This window comes from Rissa tridactyla, chromosome 21 (genome assembly GCF_028500815.1).
Source record: "Rissa tridactyla isolate bRisTri1 chromosome 21, bRisTri1.patW.cur.20221130, whole genome shotgun sequence".
Taxonomy (NCBI): domain Eukaryota; kingdom Metazoa; phylum Chordata; class Aves; order Charadriiformes; family Laridae; genus Rissa; species Rissa tridactyla.
In genome coordinates this window covers 5,634,705-5,656,493 of record NC_071486.1, presented here as the reverse complement: position 1 = coordinate 5,656,493, position 21,789 = coordinate 5,634,705, and the positions used below count along the sequence as shown (strand labels likewise).

Here is a 21,789-nt window from a genome sequence, read left to right as displayed (position 1 = left end):
GGTCAGTGAGAGAAAATCCAGATTTCAGGGGGGTGTATTGTCCCGTGGCCTCCACCGGCTCTGGCAGTGCTGGGAGCTCTTGTGAATTTATCAGGGGTCTTGCAGTATTTGGCTGTTTTCCTTGAACTCCACCTCCTGCCCTTCTTCTTAGGAATTCATAGCTTTTTTTTTTTTTTTTTATGAAAGTCAAGCTTGCAATTTTCACTTGTAGAAAAAGAAGGGGGAAAGCGGAGAGAACTAGTGGTCTTTTCTGTGTGCTTTGAGATCCACAAATGGGGAGGGCACTGTATAGGGCTCTTGCAGAATTTTGCTAAGTTCTTGAGCCATCAGCTCTATACAAAATGGCAAAGCCTGAGTAGAAGCCCTGCAGGGTTGATATTCCTAAACCCAAACCTTAACTTCTCTTATCGCCCATTTCCTCCAGAAAAGTGTACGGGATTGTCTTGGAGACCATGAGACCTTTACAGCCTTCATGGCCACTGGGTCCTTTTTACTGGTACCCAAGGGGTTTTTTTCAGTATTTTGGGTACCATTTGGCAGTGTCAGGTGCTGCAGCGCTGGGAGGAGACCGCCCTGCCCTGCTGGGACCTGCCTGCTCCCGGCAGGTTTAAAGGAGATGCTGGTGACACTGCACACACCGGCTCCGGCAGACTTGGCCGGGGAGCAGCGTTTGGTCTCGTACCGGGGCTTGCGATGCAGCCTGCATCGCTCAGGCTAAAAGAGCCTTTAACACAGGCTGTTTTCCACTCCTTTTGCATCATTTGGCCGGGTTCACTCTTTCTGTCAAGCCAGAGGTCAAGGGCCCCGCTCCCAGGCGCCGGTGCCGCCGGGGGATGCATAACCAGTAAGAGATTGTGTTTTAATAGTCATAAAAGAAAATGAGCAATAGGATATACGCGGGCCTTTTCTTTTTCTGAGTGAGAGGCCCAGCTGTCACCAACGGTGTCCCTTGAACAGCATAAAACTTCCACACGGTCTGTGGTCTTAGCAATAAATAAATAAAAATCAGTTTTCTTGCGAACAAGCGGCACTCTGATCTCCTATTCATTTATTTGCAGGCCTCATTAATATAACATCAGTGCAACAAACAGCTGAAGGGGGGGCAGTGTCAGGCTGAATAATGGAGTTGCTCTGCTGAGATAACAATTAGGTTCTGAATGTGCTATCAGCGAAGGCAGAGACAAGGAGGGATCATGCCGGGATGACAATGCTTATGTGCTGGCTCCCCGCTGGGCTCATCAGCCGGGATCCAGCTCGCTTGGAGCGGGATGAAACAAGACAAAGAGAAGGAAGGTGGATGACATTTTGGGAGGGGGCAGGGGTTATGCCGTTTGTTCTGCCAGCCGGGCGCTCTCTCCGCACCCTGACAGATGCCAAGTGGTTGTTGCGTGGAGCGGTGTCAGGCTCCCGGCTTGGCTCCAGCTCCCGGAGGGAAGCCCCGTCGGACACGCGGCTGGTCCCGGCTCTCCCCGTCTCGTGCACAGACCTCGTCTGGAGGCTAAATACCGCTTGGGGTCAGAAACGCTGAACCGTGCAACCGGCAGGACGTGAGGCTGAGAACATTTACCCTGCATCGTTCCAGCAGTGTCTTCTGCAGGCTGGGGAGGGAAGCGTGCTGGCACTGTGTGGGGACTCCTGGATTCCAGGGATGCCCTGGATCCTGGGCTTGGAGATCCCTGGGATCCCCACCTTGGTATCAAACAAGAAGCAGCAACAACAGAAACGCAGTGGTGCATCTGCGTCCCTTAGGCGATGTCAGGGTAACCACGCTCCTGCCACCGCCCACCTCATCTCTATTGGGATCCTTTCTGGGAATAATGCACGGACAGGACTTCGCACTTGCGTAAGTCCTTTCCCTGAGAGCAGGAACGTGCTTTTTTAGAGGCGGTGGATGGCTTATTTGTCTCACGCGAGGTGAAGCTGGTGCAGAGGGGAGACATGACCTGCTCGGAATAGTTCGGGAGATCAGCAAAACCAAAGGCTCTACCTCCCAGGCTCCACTCTAGATCTCAGGGACTTTCAAATTGCTTCAGTTCTGCAAACAACCTAAAAAACTTCTAGCCGAGGTACAGACCCCTCAACAGCAAACGTACGATTCCTGGTAACAGCCTTGTTTTTCCTTGGCTGCCCGTTGCAGGTTCTCTTGATGTTCCACAGACCCCTGAGTGAAAAGCCACCGTACTAAAGTGTATTTCTTGAAATTGGGGAATATTTCTTTTTACACCTCTGTGTCTCAGACAGAAATCCGGACTGCGGTTGCAGCCAGCCCCGCAGCCAGAGCAGCTCCCCGGAATGGCCAAGCCAGGGGTTAAGGTTGCCCATGGGCTGGCTCCGCTGGAGGAGCCTCGGCCGAGCCTCTGCCCGGCACCGCGGTGACCCAGGGATGCTACCGGGGGGTGCTGCTGGGGGGGGGGGGTCGCCAGCGCTCGCTGCAACGGGACCTTTAAGACTTATCTTCTTTCTGCGATTTTGACTGAATCTCTCCAGCTGTAATTAATTGAATGCATCTGTTCTAACCCTGGGGCTGCTTTATGGCACAGTTACTTCAAAACTGTTCAATTAGCGGCCACTAAAATCTAGGTCGAGTGGAGCTCCATATTGGGGATTTTCCAGGTCAGGACATTTTCAAAATACAGCATCAGCTCTGCTTTGTTCGGTGAGGCCGGTTGGCTGCGCCGGTTGTGGTAAGGTCGGGAAATGGCAAACTGTGACTTCTTTTCTTTGGGGTTTTTTCTTTTTTTTTTTTTTTTTTTGAACAGTGATGAGACAAGGAGCCCGGCGGTGTTAAGTGCTCCGGCAAACACATTTTAACGTAATCTAGAGCTGCAAAGGACAGTTGTAACTGTCAAGTAGGCGAAGTGCCGAGTTCAGGTGACTCCCAACTAGCGATGTAAACGTTACCGGTGCAGGACTCGGTGTAATGCAATACAACTCGACTTTGCAGTGTCTTTCATGGGCACACAGTGCTTCGCGGAGCTAAATGATACGAGACATGCTACGCGGTATGAGTTACAGAAAACAGCAGCGCAACAGGCAGCGTGTGGTGAATAAATGAGAAACCTCAGTCGAGGGGAGAGGGAGGCAAAAATTGAAGCGTACGCAGAGGAAGAGGGGGGTGGTTTGATGTGCGGGGCAGCTCCTGGCTCCGCTGGGTGCGTGGGGCCGGCTGAACCCCAGCAGGGGTGGCCGCGTTCATTAGCGGCACCCAAAACGGGAGCGGAGAGCAAGACACGCAGGGGTGTGCGCCAGGGAGAAGGAAAATGGCTTCAGCAGGGATTTGAAATGCGGGGACGAGCTTGGAGCCCCAGGAGTGATGGGCGACGGGGGTGTCCTGATGGCGCGAGCAGTTTGCATTGGGTGGGAGCGGGGGGACGTGGCTCTGGCAAGCACAGGGGGTCCCCCAGGGCTGCTTTGGGGCGCACACAGCCTGCAGCGTGGCAGGGGCTGGGGCATGCTCTCGTGGTGGGGCTGGTGGTTCGCAGCCTGCCCAGCCCCCCCAGGGCCGGGGACAGCGAGCTCTTTAGAAGGTGAAGGAAAAGCAGCCGTCCATCCAGAAACGCTACGGAAAACGTTTTGAAGAGCTCAAGTCTTTTGCCAAAGACAAGGGTGGAACAAACAAGCGTAAACAAGATTTATCCATTAAATTAATTAAATTGCATTATTATGGATTATGTTTGTTTATTAATAACAGCTGTAGTGTGGAGAAGATTAGTAACTCACCCAAGAGCAACAGCAGACCAGTGGCAGATTCAGGACAACTCTTTGAGAGTCTTAGGTCCAAGTTTTGTGACTATACATTATTGTAATTTATACTCCTAATTGAAGAGGATATTGTCCTTAATGAAAGTCTGTAGAAGCAGAGATGATCATGGCTGAGGCAGGCTATAAACAGCCAGCTTTAAAGCACGCACCTCACTCTTTAACATTTGTAAGTCATTTGAGGTGCCAACTTACTAATAAAATGTGACATTAACGTTCAGAGAAGAGCCAAGGCAGAAGTTAGCAAAGTTCTCCAAAGCAGCAGGCAACTTCTGGAAGGTGACTTACCATCTTCTGTATATATAAAAAAGGAGCCAGTCTTATCCTTGCGCAAGGGTTTCTGGGGGAGGCGTTGCCCACACCTCTTGGCCAGCTCAGGAACCGACCTGGATGTCCTCTCTTGGAACTCAGCACAGCTGGATTTCAGCATCCTTGGGCTGAAATCCATCTGTGTTGGGTTGGGCTGGGTTTGGGCTTCTCCAAGACTTCTAGAGGGCTCATGAGAAGGTGGTGCTGGCCTGGGTTTGGCAGTAGGAGCAGGTGGAGGTTGCAGCACTCAGCCTCCCTGGGCAGCCTGCAAAGCAAAAGCGTGTCTCCATGACAGACACGGGGCTGAAGAAACAGGGGTGTTGCGGGGACACCAGCTCAACTTTCCTGTGTTTTGTTTTCCTCTAGATCCTGACGGTGTCAGGCCCCCCGGAAGGAGGGACGAGGGTGACCATCCGTGGTGTGAACCTGGGCCTGGATTTCTCCGAGATCGCCCACGGGGTGCAGGTTGCTGGGGTGCAGTGCACGCCCCTGCCCGAGCAGTACGTCGTCGCAGAACAGTGAGTGGCCTCCAGGACCTCACCCATCACCGCCGCGGGACCCCAAGGCTGCCCAGCCTTCCCAAAGCCTCTTCCCTGACCTTTAGCGAATGCACAGGAGGCCAATAACTCATCCAAACCCCAGGCATCATCTCTCCACCCTTCCCAGCCCTGCAGGAAAGGGTCTGGAGGTGCATGGTTCCTGGAATGGGGCATGCCTTTCCTACACCAGAAGGGGATGAGGAGCTTGGATGCTCTCTCAGGGGGTTAAGCAGCCCTTTAAGCTTTCATTAAGGGTTTTGCTTCCTTCCACACGGTGGTTCCTGCTTTGCTAAGCAACTTTTCTGATGAGCACCTTGCTGTTGATGCTGAGCCTCTCTGCCCCCTCCGCTCCCCATCGCACTTGAAATTCAGCCGGCGCTGCTGGCTACACGCAGCCATTTGTTAGGCGGGTGAGGCGGTGACAGCCGCTTAATCCGAGTGGGCCTCCACTGGAGTCAATTCATTTATTTCACTAAGAAAAATGTCAACCGAAAATTAGAAAATAGGCATGTAACAGAGGATGGGCGAATAAACCTCCCCAAGTGACACAAGCTCCTGTTGCTGTTTCGGGGGGAGGCTGTTCTGGCGTAGCCAAGGTGCTGGGGGGGTGTTGGGGGTCGTTTGTGCAGGGCAGGAGAGGAGCAATGCGTGATGTCTCCCCTTGGGTTGTCTAATCTCACCTGCTGGGGACCAGGATGGTGTCCTGTGCTCACAGGGCCATGGCTGCTCCCAGCAAGCGTGGGGGAACCCAGGCCCCATGAGTGGTCCCAGCAGCACAGATCTGCCCCAGCTTTGGCAGCACCTCATCGCCTTTGTCCTCTGCTGGTGAAATGCATTTGGTGGGTCCCAGTCTGACCCCCAGTACAGTGGAAGGACCTGTCACTAACACATGTTGGCGTTGGCTTGGCTTTTTGCTCGCTCCTTGTCTTTGTTTCCCCATCTGTAAGACAGAAATGACATTAATCTCCTCTCCCGAGCAGCGGGGATGCGCAGTATACCCGTTAGGAAGTATTTTCCGATGGCTGGGCGAAGGGCGCTCTGGGCGTGTTGGTGTTATTACGGGAATGGCTCCCAGCGCTGCACCGACAGCGCTGTCACTGCTCGCCGTTTGGGCTGTTCTGCTGAGAAGTATTTTGTTTTATTTTATTTTTCAAATAAAGGCTGGAAGATTATAAAATTATCCTCCTTTGATGGTATGAAACCCTGATTTTATAATCATGACTCTAATTACGGCTCTTGAGCTTTCAAAGTTTGTTAACATCATTAAAACATTTACCCTGGGCAGATAACAGCAAGCGTTTGCATGAGAGCTGCCTTTTAAAGATGAATACAGATAAAAGGACCCTCTTAAGGGTTCTGTGGGCAGACTGAATTCCAAGACTGTAATGACTCACCATATGCTCCAGCCACGCAATCTATCAGCCAGCAATTAGGTTAATGTTGGTGAAAGGGCCACTTAGCCCAGCAATCAGCACCCTGCAGCTCTGCCGAATGCATCATTTTGTAACAAGGTACCTGCTGGGAATTTGGCTTTTATCAGGAATCAGGCCCAGGTGTACCAGGTCACTTGTGCCCTGTCCTGTGCCCCCTCATGCCTGGTACCCTACGGCAGCTGGTGATTTGCTGGCAAATAGTTGAGTATTTGGTGTTTCCCCCTGTATACGCTTGGGGTATCCTTGCTTCTTGTGGGAGAAAACCTCCGCCCTCCTCTCCTGCCCGTGGGGTGTCAGGAATCACTTCACCGCGCTTTGGTGGCCCGTGGGCTGGCAGGAGCCGAGATCACAGCTCCCTGATGCCAGCCCTTGCCCGGCAGCGCAGAAACCCTGCCTCCCGCCCGGCTCGCAGCGGGGGAAGGAATGAAGTAGCAGAGAGAGGAGCACGGGCGATGCCTGGTTGAAAGGCAGAGAGAGCAGCACGTGGCAGATTAAGGCACGCGGCTGAGATGCTTCAGTTCCTGTCCTCCAAAGGCAGCGTCTCTCTGGGCAACCCGTTTTGATGTGCAGTAATAAGGACTTGCACATTAGAGCTCTTTACTAGCGTGTGTGTATTTCATTAGGCCTCCTGGCATCACCTGTGCATGCTGTCTGCAGGTTCTTTTTTCCTTTAGTCTTTTCATTTTATTTTATTTGTAGTGAATTTAAAGCCGCTGAAGGCAGCTGAAACGCTGCCTTCGCAAATTGAAGCGTTTCATGCATTTGCACGTGACCGGCAGAAGAGCGAGCGTTTCCCTGCTGCGCTGCGGAAGCACCTTCAGCCTCACGGGGAAGGATGGGGAAGGATGCTCTGGCGCCTTCTCTGGTCTCACTCTCGGGGACAGACACCAACAAGTGTCTTGTCAGAGGCGTTACAGCATCCCCCTGCCCCAAGGCAGGTTACTCCCATCCCGAGATTTCCAGTGCCTGGCAGGATGCTCTGGAATTGGTCTTCCCAGCGTTGCCATGGGAGCGAGCAGCATCCGTCCCCTTCGGGTACAGCGGGAGAGCCCTGCCAGCTGACGTCCCTTCAGAAACCTCTCTCGAACCTGCTGGCGTGGCAGGCGTTTGCTTGGTCTCCCCTCCAGTAGGTGTTAGGCATTCCCAGCGCCCTGGGATTTTTGGATTGAGGGTTTCCTCCTCTTCCAGCCGGGCCCGCTGCGGTTAACCCCAGCAGCTCTCCCTGTCCTTACGGCTTTCCCTGCCTCGGGGTGTGCCACGGGGCTGAGCTGGGCCACGCGACGAGCACAAAAATCAGTCTCTTTCAGTGCCACCAGCTCCTTTTACCGGCATCAGTATGTTCTGCGTTAGCCAGCCCCGTCTCCCTGCACAGGCTGCTCTCCACGGCTGTCTCTATCATCCCCGAGCAGGTTTCTCCATTTTTGATTAACTGGGAGACTGCAGTGTGAGCTGTTCCCTTAATGAACTCATCTGTTACTCTAAGGACTTCGCACTCACTTTGCTACTGGCTAATATATTGCCATTAGTGCTCTGCTTTGCTCTGGAGTTTACAGCTTGTAATAATTATGTCTAATTTTGATTTTTTCTTTAAATTACTACATGGGGTAAAAATAGACTCGGTAATTAACTTCTCCTAAAGAGTCAGATATCAAAGTTAAAGTGTGGGGGGGGGAGGGATGGGAAGAAGAAAAAAGGGCAGGCAGCCCTGCGCGGAGCCGCAGAGGGCACGGCTGGCGCCTCCTGCCAAAGCCTCACCGCCGCTTTTCTGCTTCCAGGATCGTCTGTGAAATGGGGCAGGCGCTTCCCGGGATCAGCTCCGGCCCAGTGCTCCTGTGCATCGGAGAGTGCAAGCCGGAGTTCACGGCCAAGTCCACGCAGCAGTACGTGTTCGTGGTGAGTGTCCTGCTGGGGGGGAGACAGGGACAGCGCGTGCCCCCCACGGGAACAGCCATGTGTCACATGTCGCATGGATGGGGCTCAACACCAGAAGACAATCCCAAAATCGCCATCTTTTTCATTGCGCAATTTCTTGGTAGCCCAGTAAATGCGCCCAGTTCTCAGGACCTAGATCTTGTACAGGTTACAGAATAAACAGGATTTGTGTGGGAACCTAAAGCCAGGGTTCCCACAGCGTTTGGTTTCAGCTTTGCACCTCCAAAGTAGTGATAACCGTCTGGATTACCAGCCTTGGTTACTCCTGGCAAAGCACATCGTTGTAATCCCGGCAGGAGCGTTACACAAAGCGTAAATTTGTTCTGTACCCGAGGACTTCCCATGCCTGAGGAATTGTCAAGGAGTTGGAATCACACTCAAAATTTTCCTCTGTTTGGAATGGGCGTTGTTACTTTGGTGCTTAGTTAATGGGGCTGAATCTAGGGCTCTGCTTCTTGCTTTTGGAGGTGTTTCTGTGCAGACGTGCGTACGCATACAGGCACCCATAGACCTTTTTGCATGAACACAGAAACCGGCACCGGGAGAGCGAGCCCCAGCGTCCATCCTTCCGCAGCTCAGGTGCTGAGGTCCTGCTAGAAACCTAGCTGTAATCAACTCCCTGGGAGACCCCAACGTATCTGAGTTAGTTTCCGTGGCTATAGATTTAATTTTTTCACCATGATGCCCTTTGGGATGGAAGGGTCATTCTGCATCCAAATATTCAGGGATTTTTTTTTTCCCCTGCAAGGATGCTGGCTCAGAGTCGGCTTTCCCTGTCTGCCTAATGGAGAGCCGTGCTTCGGGTTGGTGGCCGTCCATTGCTTGAGTGGGTCGTTCCTTTCTGTTGTTTAATTAGCAGCCTTTTGATTCATAAACTTAAAAGCCCCAGCTGGGGTTTCTCATATCTGCAGTTTTGCCTAAACAGGGCACTTCATCCACCCACATTGATTTTGTGCTTAGTGGAATCTGTATGCAGGGAAATGCCAGCACTTTCCAATTGTCCGCAATTTGTAAACTAATTGAGAGATAAATCAGGCTGGTCCCTGCCACCCTATCGGCATTGGAAGCGACGCCCTCCCCTGGGATTTCAGTTATTCAGCGACATAGCGGGGGTGCAAGATATCACCATATTTTGCTCAAATATGCCAGAAACCCGCCTGATCGTCACGGGGCACTACCGGCGCGGTCCCCGGGTTTGCCGTTACTGAAAGGCAGGTTCCCGTGCGACACAAGGAGGATGCTGTCTTGCTTTGTGTTAAATAATAACCAGGAGCCAGTGGAAGGTAATTGCGGAGATGAATCTTGGAGTAGTACCTTGCAGCAACCTGGTGAGCATATGCCGAGCATTATCATCCTTTGTATTGTTGCTTCTGATTTCCAGCACTTACCCTGATTATATCGCTCCTTTTTCTCAGGCAGCTAAAACTTCTAGCACATCATTTCCTTTTGTTAGCTGGCCTCTATTTTTCTCTTTAGCGCTGCCACAAATTCCATTACAGCTGGTTTATGCCATTAAAGTCAGTAGTAAAATTGATTGGTACCTTAAAGCAGAGCTCTGTTCTGACCCTGAGAGGGTTCATGCCTTGGTGAGCTCATCCAGTGCCTGACACCGCGCGGGAGCGATGCTGTCACCTTAATTACACCCGTTTTATCTGGGGAGGTGGAACCTTGGAGCTACATTGGAGCTGTAAATCTGTCATAATTATCGCCAAATCATGGGTTGAAGATGGAAAATTCTTATTCAGCTTCAGGCCCTCGTCCGGCGCTGGCCTCACCCCAGCCTCGAGAGTTTTTGCAGGTCTCTAGGTGAGCCCTCGGCTCTCCTGTCTTTTCCTTGGGTACAAGAGTGGCTGCTCGGGGTTACAGCCTGGGTTTCTTGTTTTGGGCAGTGCTTTGAGTTTCCAAGGATTGCAGCGCTTAGCCGAGGTGATGCTCACACCAAAAGTGTCGGATGCTTGTAGCCAGGAGGTGCCGAGAACTCACTTTGAATGCAGAGGAGGGCTCTGCTTCCCAGTATGCGTGTGGCTCTGGGCACTGGGGTGTGTATGGAAGGTGCTGGACCTCATGGAGACATTCAGTAACTGCTCCTTAATGTCCCCAGGCTCCCGCGAGCAGACTGGCCCCGGGGCCGGAGCCGGGGGCTGGCCGGGATGGGGCTCTCACTGTCTAGAGCGTTCACGGCGTTGGGGCTCCTTCCTTGGGAGCAGTCGCCAGGTCGGGCTGGCGGCTGAAGGAGGGTTTTGATGGGCAGTCGTACACTGAGCATCCTTTAGAGGTTTTTTTGCATTTTGGAATCACTTCTCTTGGTTGTATGAAGCACTCCCAAGCCTGCCTCGTGTAAATATCGCTATTACCATCCATATTGTCTAGTATTGCCATTAACTGGGCTAATCACAGAATATCCTGAGCTGGAAGGGACCCACGAGGATCATCGAGTCCAAATCCTGACCCCAGTTAGGATCAGAGCTGCGAGCTAACCATGAGCAGTTGAAGGATGAATCTCTCCCTCCTGTAATATTATTCCATAATTATCCACAACAGGGTGGATTGTGGTTTTTTTTTCTCTGGTCCATTCAGGAGTCGGGGGTCAAACAGGCTTTTGGTCTAAGCCGCTTTGGCGAATGCTGCGGCACCCAGGAAACACATGTTGCATTGTGAAAACAGTAGGGAAAACAGGACAAACTCACCGAGCTGCCAAGCAGGTGGTGCCAGGGGAGCGGAGCTGGGAGGCTGCCAGCCTCCGCAGATGAGAGTCATAAAGGGGGTAATGTGGAAGCATTAGTAAAACAATTTGGTAATATCCGCTGATTGAAAACAAATAAAAAGGTACCTGCTTTCTGCAAATTCTATTAAGGGGAATAAATAGCTATCATGGTGCAAGGCAGGATGAAAAGTGGCATCGCTGCAATCGTATCACCGACAGAATGTTGAGTGGGATCTAAGTTCGCCCACCAAGGATGGCTTTCCATCAGCAGCGGGAAACAGGCTCTGGCCCCGCGATACTATCGCCGATTGTTCATGTGAAGCTGGGGCTGTTGGTGCTGCCTTTTGCTAAAGCTGTGCGGTATTTCCCATTACCGGACCCTGGTGGGGTTTGGTGATGCTTTGCCACATGGGCAAACTTTAAATATTTGGGTTCAGATTTCAATTGTGGCAGTTTACTTGGCTCGGGATATATTTCCATTTTGAAACTGTGGTTCAAATAGCTTCCCTTTAAGAACAAAGTTGAAGAAAGTAAATACATAATTTTGCAGAGGCTAAATTTGCAATTGTTTTGTTGAGACGTGTCCCTCTTTCAGAGCTGGACTGAAAATTTAGCAGGAGGTTTGCCGGAGGCCCAGGACGCATCCCTGTTTTGCTTTTCCATTTTACAAAGGAGTCCCCGCTCAGCCAAAGCATGAAGATGCTCGGGGGCCAGTGCTGGCAGCTCCCCTCGCAGCAGGCGGGAGCGCTGAATTTGTCATTTGCTCTCCCCAGACACCGGCTGTGAGTTTTCTGAACCCCAGCCGCGGCCCGGAGTCGGGAGGGACGATGGTGACCATCTCCGGGCACTACCTGGGAGCCGGCAGCCGCGTGTCGGTGCTCCTGGGAAACCAGACCTGCGAATTCTACAGGTAAGTGGCCGAGCCGGTGAGCACCTCCTGGCTATCACGTATCTGCTGTAGCTGAGCACGCAGCCGCCGCAAAAATTCATCTGGCAACCCCTGAAGGCTCCCATTCCCTCTTTTATTACATGAAACCATCTTCTCTCTTAATGTGACTGAGCCTTGCTTGGCAAGGGAGGGATTGCATTGCGATTAGTGCCATCCATTATTTCATTTTAATGCCGTTACAGTGTTAACTGGTCCAAAAATCTCAGGCAAGCATCACCGCGATTGTAAAATGTTTATAGTAGTCATCAGTACCTGCCCCCAGCCTGGCCGATCGGAAGGAAATGTAACGTTTATAAGGAACATCTAGTTTCTCTTTTCACAGATCAACAGCTTGCGTTACTTTTATTGCAGCCGCTGCTGCAGGTACCTCAACCTCCGGGAGATGGTCTGAGCCAGGGGTGGGCTGCTGCGGGGCACAGCGAGGGGCTGCTCGCACCTTCTGCTGAGAAACCTGCGCAGCCATCAGTCTCCTCCGGGATTTCTATGGCAAATTTGCTTTTCACCCAGCAGTGTAAACACAGAGTTGACATTTGCAGGGTTTAATGGGTTTTTCTTGGGGCTTAGTTAAAAAAAGATACATGCGGTATACATCTGTGTGCACCCCGTACACAGGCGTACACCGTGCCCTGGCGCAGCGGGCGGTGCCGTTTCATAGCGTGGGCGCAGCGTGTGCGGGAACCTCAGCAAAGCAGGGTGATGTGCCGAGGCATTCTGCCCCTCGCATCCTCGCCCAGGCTTCCCGGGAGGAACTGAGGAAGTTTCTGGGAAAGTAAAGGCCCCTGGAGGTGAATTTCTCATCTGGAAGACGGAGAGTCTTCCAGTGCAGGAGCTATGGGCGTTCAGACGTGGGAGCACGTTGGGATATTAGCGGTGCTTGTCCTAGGTCTGTCCTAGAATGGTGCTTGAGGAGATCTGGGCGTACCGAGGTCTTCATGTGCAGAAGAACTCTCCGAGTGCTAAGCACTGGAGCTGATCCATCAACATTTCCCGTATCCAAAGCAGAGATGCCAGATTGCTGTCTCGGAAGCAGACGGGTAACGGCGTCACCGCCGGCGGAAGCAGCCTCCAAGCTGGCCTGGGAGCAGAAACCTAATCCCTTAAATATATGATTATATTCAGGCAACCTGCAGATACTGACCTGTGAAACCTGGGAGAGTTTTGAATTCTCTGTGTGTTCTAATTACAGCAGGCAAGCAGAAACTTAAACAAAGCAAGCGGCAGTGTATGAACGGCACCATCCCTCACGCGGGGTCACGCTGTGCACTTTGTTTTGCTTGGGCTGTTTTGAGGCAATGAACTTCAATTGTACTCGAGGGTGTGGGGGAGCCTGATTAGATGAAGCAGTTTCTAATGAGATTCACTCTAATTACAGCTTCCCCCATTCTCCCCTCTCTGATCGGAGGAGTGGGTAGATTCACCATGACGACATAATAATAGCACAGAAAGCTAATTAACTGATCACAGGGAGCTGGGAGCAGCTCTGCCAGCAGCGATGCGTCACTCTGCATCTCACGCCAGAGCTAAGCAGGCGCGGTGGGGTCTGGGGGGGCTGAGCGGCTGCGCGGGCGCAGGCAGGCAGAGTGGGCAGCAGGCAGGCAGCAGGCAGAGCAGGCAGCAGGCAGGCGGGCAGCTCTTCAGCTGCACGGGCATGCACGGCAACCCTCCGAGAACCAGCAAGGAGGGTGGAGAAACACACTCCTCGCACAAGGATGCCTCTGTGGTTAAATTAAACCTAGGTGGAGAGTGAGAATAAGATGAGGGAGGAGGAGAGGGGGAAGGGGTAGGGGTGTAATCGCAGCAGTAGAAACAGTCAGGTCCAGTTTGTTTCAGATATTTTAGGAGGCTGTTTCCGTTCCCACGGTTGTGGTGGGTGGGAGTGCCGAGGTGTGAGCTGGGAACGTCGTGGTACCCACTGTTCGATGCCCTGTGCCAAGTGATGTGCCCACGCTCCTTAGGGAGGGTGGGGAGTGTGTAAGGGCTCTAAAAGGGGACCACGCAGCATCCCCTTTCCCGGGTGGAGACACGGGAGCTTTGCTGGAAGCCGAGCAGGGGCATGGCTGCACTCAACTGTTCAGGCGGCTCCAAGAGCTGTGCACCTCTGAGGATGAGAGGATGGTGAAGATGTGACGTTCAGGAGTGCCAGTTTTTGATTTAAGTGCCAAACTGTCAGTGAGGTGCTGAAGACCTGCCTGCCCAAAGCTACATGAGCCACGGAAACAGCGTGGCCTCTTTGGCGAGCCAGGGGCAGGTTTGGGCAGGCAGGATGACCGGCGGGTGGCCATGCAGGGCACTGGCCTTCCAGGGATGTCACTCCAGCTCTTTTTGTAGGAACAGTGTCCAGGCTGGCCACAGAGCTGTGCAGTTCCTCACAGCTCTGTCTCAGCAGCAGGAGCTGCGCCACTCGTATCTCATTGCCCTTCTCCATCCATCCATCCATCCATCCATCCATCCATCCATCCATCCATCCATCCGCCTGCCCGCCCGCCCGCCGACGCCTTTGTGCTTTGACAGCGCCTCGTTACCCTGTCACCGCGACCTTCTCCGGGGCTGCAATGGAAGCAGATGGTCTGTTGTGTCCGGCCAGGTGGCGCCGAGGCCGAGGTCACCCTGCTCTGACGGGCAGACAAAGCTGGAAGGCAGCAGTGACGGTGGCATCGCCCTTCCCAGGCGGGGGCTTCCCGGGCTCCATTATGCCGCTCACAAGGGCCCGTGTGTGCGGTGGGGTGGGGAGGGGAAGAATTTGGCTTTTGAGTGAGCTTCTGCATCCCCTTTAAAAAGCAGCCATCTGTTTTCACACGCCCAGCAGAAGGCAGCGGGTTCACAGAGGGGTGCGGGCGGCTGCAGTTTGGCACAAAAAGTAGTTTCAGGGAGCTTGCACGTCTCTCTCGGTGGGCAGGCGGAGGCCCCTCCCCGGCGGAGCTCCGTTCCCTCCCTCCCTCCCGTGCCAGTGGAGCCGTCCTGCCCGTCTCGGGAGCTCATCCCCTTCCCAGGTGTCAGGGTCTGGGACTGAGTGATGGCTCAGCCCTTGTGTGAGCTGCCCCGCTGCAGCTGCGCCAGCACCAAGGGTGATTTTCTGCCACCACCGCCCGTTAACGCGTGCCCGGCTTCTCTCTTGCACAGGCGATCCATGAACGAGATCGTCTGCGTGTCGGCCCCCTCAGCCCACGGCCTGGGGGCTGTCCACGTCTCCGTCAGCGTCGACCGGGCTCAGCTGGAGCAGACTTTGGTGTTTGAGTACATCGACGACCCGAAGGTGCAGCACATCGAACCCGAGTGGAGCATCGCCAGGTAACGCCAGGCTCTAACGGCAGGAGAGGAGCCAGCTCGCCTGGGCTGGGTCTTCTCTCTCAGCACACGCTCAGTGAGGGCAAAAATGGGTCTATATGGAAATGCACGTCCCGCCCGGCATCCTGGATTTGTCAGTGCTGGGCGTCTGCGGCATTTGCATTTACCGAAAATCAGGTCCAGAGTTACTACAGTAGTTGTGATTACCGAGGCAATTACAGCAGTAGCAGTCTGCACCGAGATTCCGGGAGCACAAATAAAGCCCCAAGATCACTTCCATCTGCTGAAGAAGTGCACAATTGCTCATTAAAGGCTCCTTCTTGTAGTTCTGGAATAAAACAAAACCAGCAACCACCAAGGAAAGAAAAAGCTGATGCTAATCAAAATGTGCTGTTTGTCCCAGTTTCACTGCTCGGAACGGGGTGGCCGGCACTGTCACATCACCGTGACGTCGTTGCTGCTAAAAACCCCTGGCCGTACTCGTCCCCTGGTGTTACTTTAATGGTTGTGCTTACAAGGGCTGTAACGCAGCTATTCATTTCAAATTCCAATTATTTTTTAAAATTGCCCTTGAAAGAAGTAAGTGTCTCGCAGCAGGAGATGTCTGCTTTGAGTCCAAATTCAAGATCGCGGCGGGTTTGGGGTGGGATGGGTTTGAGGGGGTGGCCAGGGCTGCTGCGGGGTGGTCTGAAGGGGGCAGCTGGGCTCTGGCGCAGAGGGGATGGAGACTCGGGTGAATCGGGGCTGCGCTGCTCCAGTTAGCACATGAAAGAAGAAGCCAAGAGTGAAAGACTTTGCTCAGGGGCATTGGCTGGAGGAGAATTGGGGGTACTTTAGCCCGGGGGTTTGTGTCCTCCCTGGCCCTGATGGCACCGGGTGCTCTTCCTCCCTCCCCTGCTCTGTGTGACAACTTGCTGTGTCTGCAGTCCAGATGCAAGTGCACGTCAGTTCCTTCACTGCACGTACCATTTATCGTGTTCCTTAAAAACATCGCTATGTAAATCATTAAACACTGTGACTAATTTATTGTCTTACGTATTTAGTCTCAGCTCAGTTGGTTCCTTTGGTCCCATTTCTCATCCCGCTGCCTTGCGAGGCTGTTAGGTGGGAGAGGGTGCAGCCGAGAGCCGAGGAGCTGGCTAACTTGTGAGACGCCGCTCCCCAGCGACTCGGGGAGTGGCTATTAATCCACTCCGTCGCCTGGTGCCTGAGGTGTCTGCAGAAAACATCTTTCTGAGATCAACGAGCGTCCTTATTGCCAAGCAGAGTCTCCGTGCGCAGCCCCAGCCCCTCCGTCCCGATGCATTAATCAGGTGTCTCCCGATTCTCTGCAGCGGACACACGCCTCTGACTGTCACCGGCTCCAACCTGGACGTCATCCAGGAGCCGCGCATCCGCGTCAAGTACAATGGCAAGGAGTTTGTCAACGTAAGTAGCTGCTGTCGGCGCGGTGCCACTGGGCTGTGCCTGGGAGCATCCCACTTGGATGCACACGTATGGATACTGGTGCCAGTGCTCCCTGCGTGGTGAGGCTCGCCGTGGCTAAAGCTGCTCTGGGGGTATTTCCCTAGACTGTTAGCAGCAAACCCTGGGGACCCTGGAACACACAAATGGGAGAACACAGCAACTGCCAAGGAGTTTTCAAAGTGTTTTCGGTCATCTCCATCACCTCAAATTCGGTCTTGGGCCAGGTGAACTTGTTTCACTCCTGAAATGCCCCCTTTTGTCGAAGCCCCTGAGCCCTGAGAGCTCTCCTCTCCCCAGCATCCTTCCCCGGACCAAGCTCAGCTCTACAGGCACGTTGTGATGGAAAGTCCAAGTGCAGCCATCCCCATCCCCAGCTGCTCCACGCTTCCCATTTTAGTCCTGCTCTTTCTGGAAAAGCCCGGAGCTGGGCGCTGGGACCTGCCAGCTACGAGGCCGCTATGTTTAACTAGTCTCTCCCTTGCTGCCTCTCTATAAATAATCCTCCTATTGCTGCCGCTCTGGGCCCGGCAAGCCTGTACCAGCCCGGGGAGGGGAGGAGAGAGGGGAACTGCTTCCGAACAAGCAGCTTTCAGGCCATTTTTGCAGCTTGATCACCGTGGTAAGGCCAGGTGCTGCTCCCTGCGCCCTCCTCGCCGTACCACTTGGGGGTATTTTGGTGAAGCTGGGTGTTATTTTTATGCCTCCTCCTCCTCCCTCCTGTCACCCTGACGTTCCTGAAGCAAGGAGCTGGTAGCAGAATTTGGGTTTGATCTGGAATGCCACCTCCTGCCCCTATCTGTATTTTTTCAGTCCAAGAGTGAGAGACTGAAACAAATCCTCAGCTAAATGGGAGCTAAGCGATGTTCTTGTGTGCTACAAATAAGAATTGTACCTCCAGGACCCGTAGAGATTATTTTGACCAAGTAAAACTGAAAAATATTATTTCTATGCAGTGATCTTTCTGACTGAATCTGTATTATCTTGGAAAGGGCAAATCACTTAGCAGTCTTTTCCTATTCCCTTTCTCCCTTCCCCTCTGAAGACCTTGTTCTTCTGAGCTCTTTTTAAAAAGACATCTAATTTTGTTGTTAGCGGTTGCAGTTATAGTGCTACAAAAATAATTTTGAAGACACAAAATGGAGTGAAATTAAATCTTCCCCATATGGAGGGAAGCCAAACGGTCGGGCTCTTGCTGTTTTCTAAGGCAAAAGTCTTGTAAATCAGCCAGCTCCCTGCTTCCAGGGCTGGGGGAGCTGGGGGTGTCCTCAGCCCGGTGGGAGATGACCTTCACGTTACCTCCAGCCCACCAGTGTCGGGTGGTTGTTCTGGCATTAGGGAACTGCCTCTAATCACCCGTTTGTAGCGGGGACCAGGTATTCCCTGTGGGTCTGCTTCAAAGCCAGCATTGCCAAAGAGGATGCAACTGGAAAGAAAATAAAATAGAAAGAAAGAGGGCTGTTACCCGCTGTGTGAGCCTCTAGTGCCTTTAAAACACCGCTCGTTTTGAAGCTCACTCTCCATCTCTGCTCCAGTGCCTTTCTACTGGCCAGAGGGGAAGCAAATTCCCCCAGACCATGGCTGTCATGCATCCAGCCTGGATTAAACATTTCCAGCTAAACCTGAATCCGCTGGACTTTTCAGGGAGTATTTAAGGAATTAGAAGATCATCGTGCAGGTCAGGGTGAGGTTTTTCCCTGCTGTCTTTAAAAGCATCTCCTTCCCCGCAGGTCTGCAAGGTGGTGAACGCCACGGCGCTGGCCTGCCTCGCCCCCCCCCTCACCCCCGAGTACCGGCCCGGCCTGGATGCCGTCGAGCGGCCCGACGAGTTTGGGTTTATCTTTAACAACGTGCAGTCCCTGCTGGTCTACAACGACACCAAGTTCATATACTACCCCAACCCGACGTTTGAACTCCTGAGCCCGACCGGGGTGCTGGAGCAGAAGCCGGGGTCACCCATCATCCTGAAGGTAGGGAGACCCTTACCTGGTGGGAAGCAGAAAAAAAAAATCCCCGAGAGAGGAGTTTTATAACCCCTTTGGAGAACGGGGAACGCTAGGTGCAATCCCATTGTTTCCACAAGCTGGGAATGAGGTGAAAATGGGAGAAATGCTCTACATCTTTGTCTTCTCCCCCCTTGTCCCTAGGGCAGGAACCTGTGCCCACCCGCTCCTGGAGGAGCAAAGCTCAACTACACCGTGCTGATCGGAGAAACGCCCTGCGCCGTCACCGTCTCCGAGACCCAGCTGCTGTGCGAGCCCCCAAATCTCACCGGACAGCACAAAGTGATGGTGAGGGACCAAATGCTCCTGTCAGCATCCTTCCTCCCTCCCGTCCTTTCTCCTCCTCCTCCTCCATCCCCCTGACTCACTCAGACACTGAGTGCAATTTCTTGTCTGAGGATCAGTAGGATTTTAGATCTTTATGGCTGTCTAATTGGAAGCTTAAAATATTGATGTGGATTAGCAGGGAGATCTTATTCCCTCCTTGAGACTCACCACCTACTATCAGAGCCTTCTGGAAAGAACAAATCTTTCCGGCGGTGCCTTCAGCAGCAGGTACCAGCCTTTCTCTGCTGCTGCTCGCTCTTCCTTGAGTCAGTGAGACCGTTTTCAGTGGTTTGTGTTCTCCCTCTTGGAGGATGGGAAGGGATTTTATCACTCCTTGTAGCCAGACCTGATCTGCTAAGGGGGTGGAGAGGTTTCGCCTTTTCCTGGAGCAGAAGCAGCCAGGGACATCTGAACACTGGACTGGATGGATCAATGGCCTTGTCCAGGACAAGAGTCAGTGCCTTCCTCTGCTTTTGGTTTTGGGCATCGCTGCTTCCTCTGATCCTCTTACAGACCAAGCACGCAGCTGCAGAAGTGCTTGAGTACAGCCCAAATGAGATTGTAATTGTGATTTATTTCCCTTTAAGTTCAGCATCCAAAAGGTACTCAGATTATCACAGTGCGATTCACAGAAGCGCAACCTGGCTGAGAGCTGCTCGCATCTGTGGCCAGGGCACATCCAAGAAAAGCCTGTCCCAGCATTAGCCTCCAGCGTGTTTGCTCTGCGGCTTCCACATGGGGCTTCCTCTTCCCTTCCCTGTTCTCTCTATCCAGTTGCTCTGGCTTCTTGTCAGTGAAATTATCACTGGGTTGCTAATGTCCACGTTTTACAAAAGGGAGTTGAAAGCTTATAAAATGAAAGTCAAATGGAGCCATCAGATAATAAGAACAAAGCCCAGATAGTGAAGGGCTGGCACATTTATCATGGCTTGAAGCCTCCCTGTGTTCGCATAAGCTGCACCCTCGGTGTTCGAAGGCGATGGGAGCTGCTGTAGTCTTGGCTGAAATAAATGCGGTTCAATGCTTCCTCGGGGGTCTGTGCAGCCCGAGCAGTGCGTGTCCTGGCTGGGAAGGACAGGGCTTTGGGACAGGCTGTCACCCTTACCTGAAGCTGCTGGTTACCCCCGTTGTGCTTTGTAGGTGCGTGTTGGTGGTATCATCTTCTCCCCTGGTTCGGTGAGCATCATCTCGGACAGCCTCCTGACCCTGCCGGCCATCGTCAGCATCGCGGCCGGAGGCAGCCTGCTCCTCATCATCGTCATCATTGTCCTCATCGCCTACAAGCGCAAGTCCCGAGAGAACGACCTGACCCTCAAGAGGCTGCAAATGCAGATGGACAACCTGGAGTCCCGGGTGGCCCTGGAGTGCAAGGAGGGTCAGTACTGCCCGTGACCAGGCACTCTCTGTGTGCTGCGGCCCCGTGCTCTGGCTGTCCCCGCTTGAGCACCCCAGTCCCCCGTTTTTTGGGCGAGGAGCAGGGTGCGTGTCCCCGCGAGGTCTGCGCGCCTGTCTGCCGCGGGAGGGTGGGCAGCGACCGGCGCGTGGGCGCAGACACGGCTCTGCTGCCTAATGCGCAGAGAATAGGATTAGAGCTTGATCCTGCTTAAGCAACACGCCTGGACCCCACTGCCAGGACGGCGCGAGCCCCAGGGTGCCCGGCACAATATGCCCCCTTGTCTAATGGCCTTTTAGTAAAGAGCTTTTGAAAAGGCACAAAGTGAGACAGGGAGCAGAGGAGGCTCAGACCCCCAAGAAACAGCCTGCATCCCAGGTGGAAGGCAGTAGGGCTGGAACGCTGGTCCAGTCCCTGCTCCCGTCTGCAAGATGTGAGCCCAGGGGGGCAGGAGCAGGTCTGAGGGAGGGGAAGAAGCTCCTCAAGCTTTTGCTTCTGGGAAATCTGGTGTGTTATTTGGACTAGCTAGACCTGCTGCTGGTGGACTTCAGGGCAACACAAGTCTTGTCCCTCGCAAGGAGGCGGCAGAGCCTGGCCGCTCCGGGGGGAGCCAGGGCAGGGGTGGGCAGTCATTGCTGTAGCTGGGGAGGGATGCTGCTGCTGTTGTGTACGGCCTTCCAGCTGGAAGGGAGCTTACTGAATCAAAGACAAATAAATAGAAAGCTGCAAATTTCATAGTGTGACCTCTGTACGTATGGAGAGTTGCACTGGATTTGTTCAGCTGATGTGAAAAGGATAGCCTTGAAAGCACAGGACAAAAAATGAGATGTGTTCAGGAGAGACCACAGCTTCAGCGTGGGCACAGCCTGGCTGGGGGCAGAGACCTCACCAGGCCAGCATTTCATACTCTGGAGAATGAACGCAAGGACACACATACAGCTGCGTAACACGGTGATGTTATGTTATGAGAGGAAGAATAAATTCTTTCGTGACCCCCGCAGCAGGCAGTTTCTACTTGGATTTGATCTGCATCAGATTTGATTATTTTGGCAACTGTTGATAGAGGAGGAGAAGAAGAAAGGAAAATGTGGGAGGTACCAAGTTATGAAAATAGACCCTCATTTCTATCTGCAGCCTTTAAAGGTGCTTTAGGTGTGTATACACAGGTGTGAGCTGCATACAAATTAATAAGCATCTTTTGTTCTCGGCTTGTGCTCGGTGCGGTGAGTGCTCTCTCGCTCTCAGTTGCTGAGACAGTCTCCAAGGGTGAGGGTCTGTCTGAGCGACGCACCGAGCTCTCCTCCGAATCAGAGCTGTCTGTCCCATTTATGGCTGCTGCCGTGCCCCCGAGGCGAGCAGCCAGCCCTCCCCGCGCCTCTGCCCGCAGCCTCGGCTCCCGCAGCTCACGTGTTTCTCTGTGTTGTTCTGTTCTCCCCAAATAGCTTTTGCAGAGCTGCAGACGGACATCAATGAATTAACCAGCGACCTGGACCGCTCCGGGATCCCCTACCTCGACTATCGGACATATGCCATGAGGGTCCTTTTCCCCGGCATCGAGGACCATCCTGTCCTGCGGGAGCTGGAGGTAAGGAACAGCCTGTGCTCTGGCCCTTCGAAGTTTCCCTGAGCCCTTGAGGAAGCCAGTGTGAAACCCTGAAGCACCTTTACACCTTCCACACCAAATCTTATTAG

At 53.2% G+C, this 21,789-nt stretch overlaps 1 protein-coding gene across 3 annotated transcripts in view; it reads left to right on the top strand.

The window, feature by feature from the left end:
• Nucleotides 1–21,789, top strand: part of PLXNA2 (plexin A2) — a 179,047-nt gene that overhangs the window by 134,918 nt on the left and 22,340 nt on the right. For all 3 annotated transcript variants that reach the window (XM_054181430.1, XM_054181428.1, XM_054181429.1), the window contains exons 13-21: nucleotides 4,435–4,586; nucleotides 7,816–7,933; nucleotides 11,450–11,586; nucleotides 14,746–14,913; nucleotides 16,245–16,338; nucleotides 18,105–18,344; nucleotides 18,522–18,665; nucleotides 19,845–20,079; nucleotides 21,540–21,682. In XM_054181430.1, the coding sequence (XP_054037405.1) occupies nucleotides 4,435–4,586; nucleotides 7,816–7,933; nucleotides 11,450–11,586; nucleotides 14,746–14,913; nucleotides 16,245–16,338; nucleotides 18,105–18,344; nucleotides 18,522–18,665; nucleotides 19,845–20,079; nucleotides 21,540–21,682 (1,431 nt within the window). The remainder of the gene's footprint in view (nucleotides 1–4,434; nucleotides 4,587–7,815; nucleotides 7,934–11,449; nucleotides 11,587–14,745; nucleotides 14,914–16,244; nucleotides 16,339–18,104; nucleotides 18,345–18,521; nucleotides 18,666–19,844; nucleotides 20,080–21,539; nucleotides 21,683–21,789) is intronic.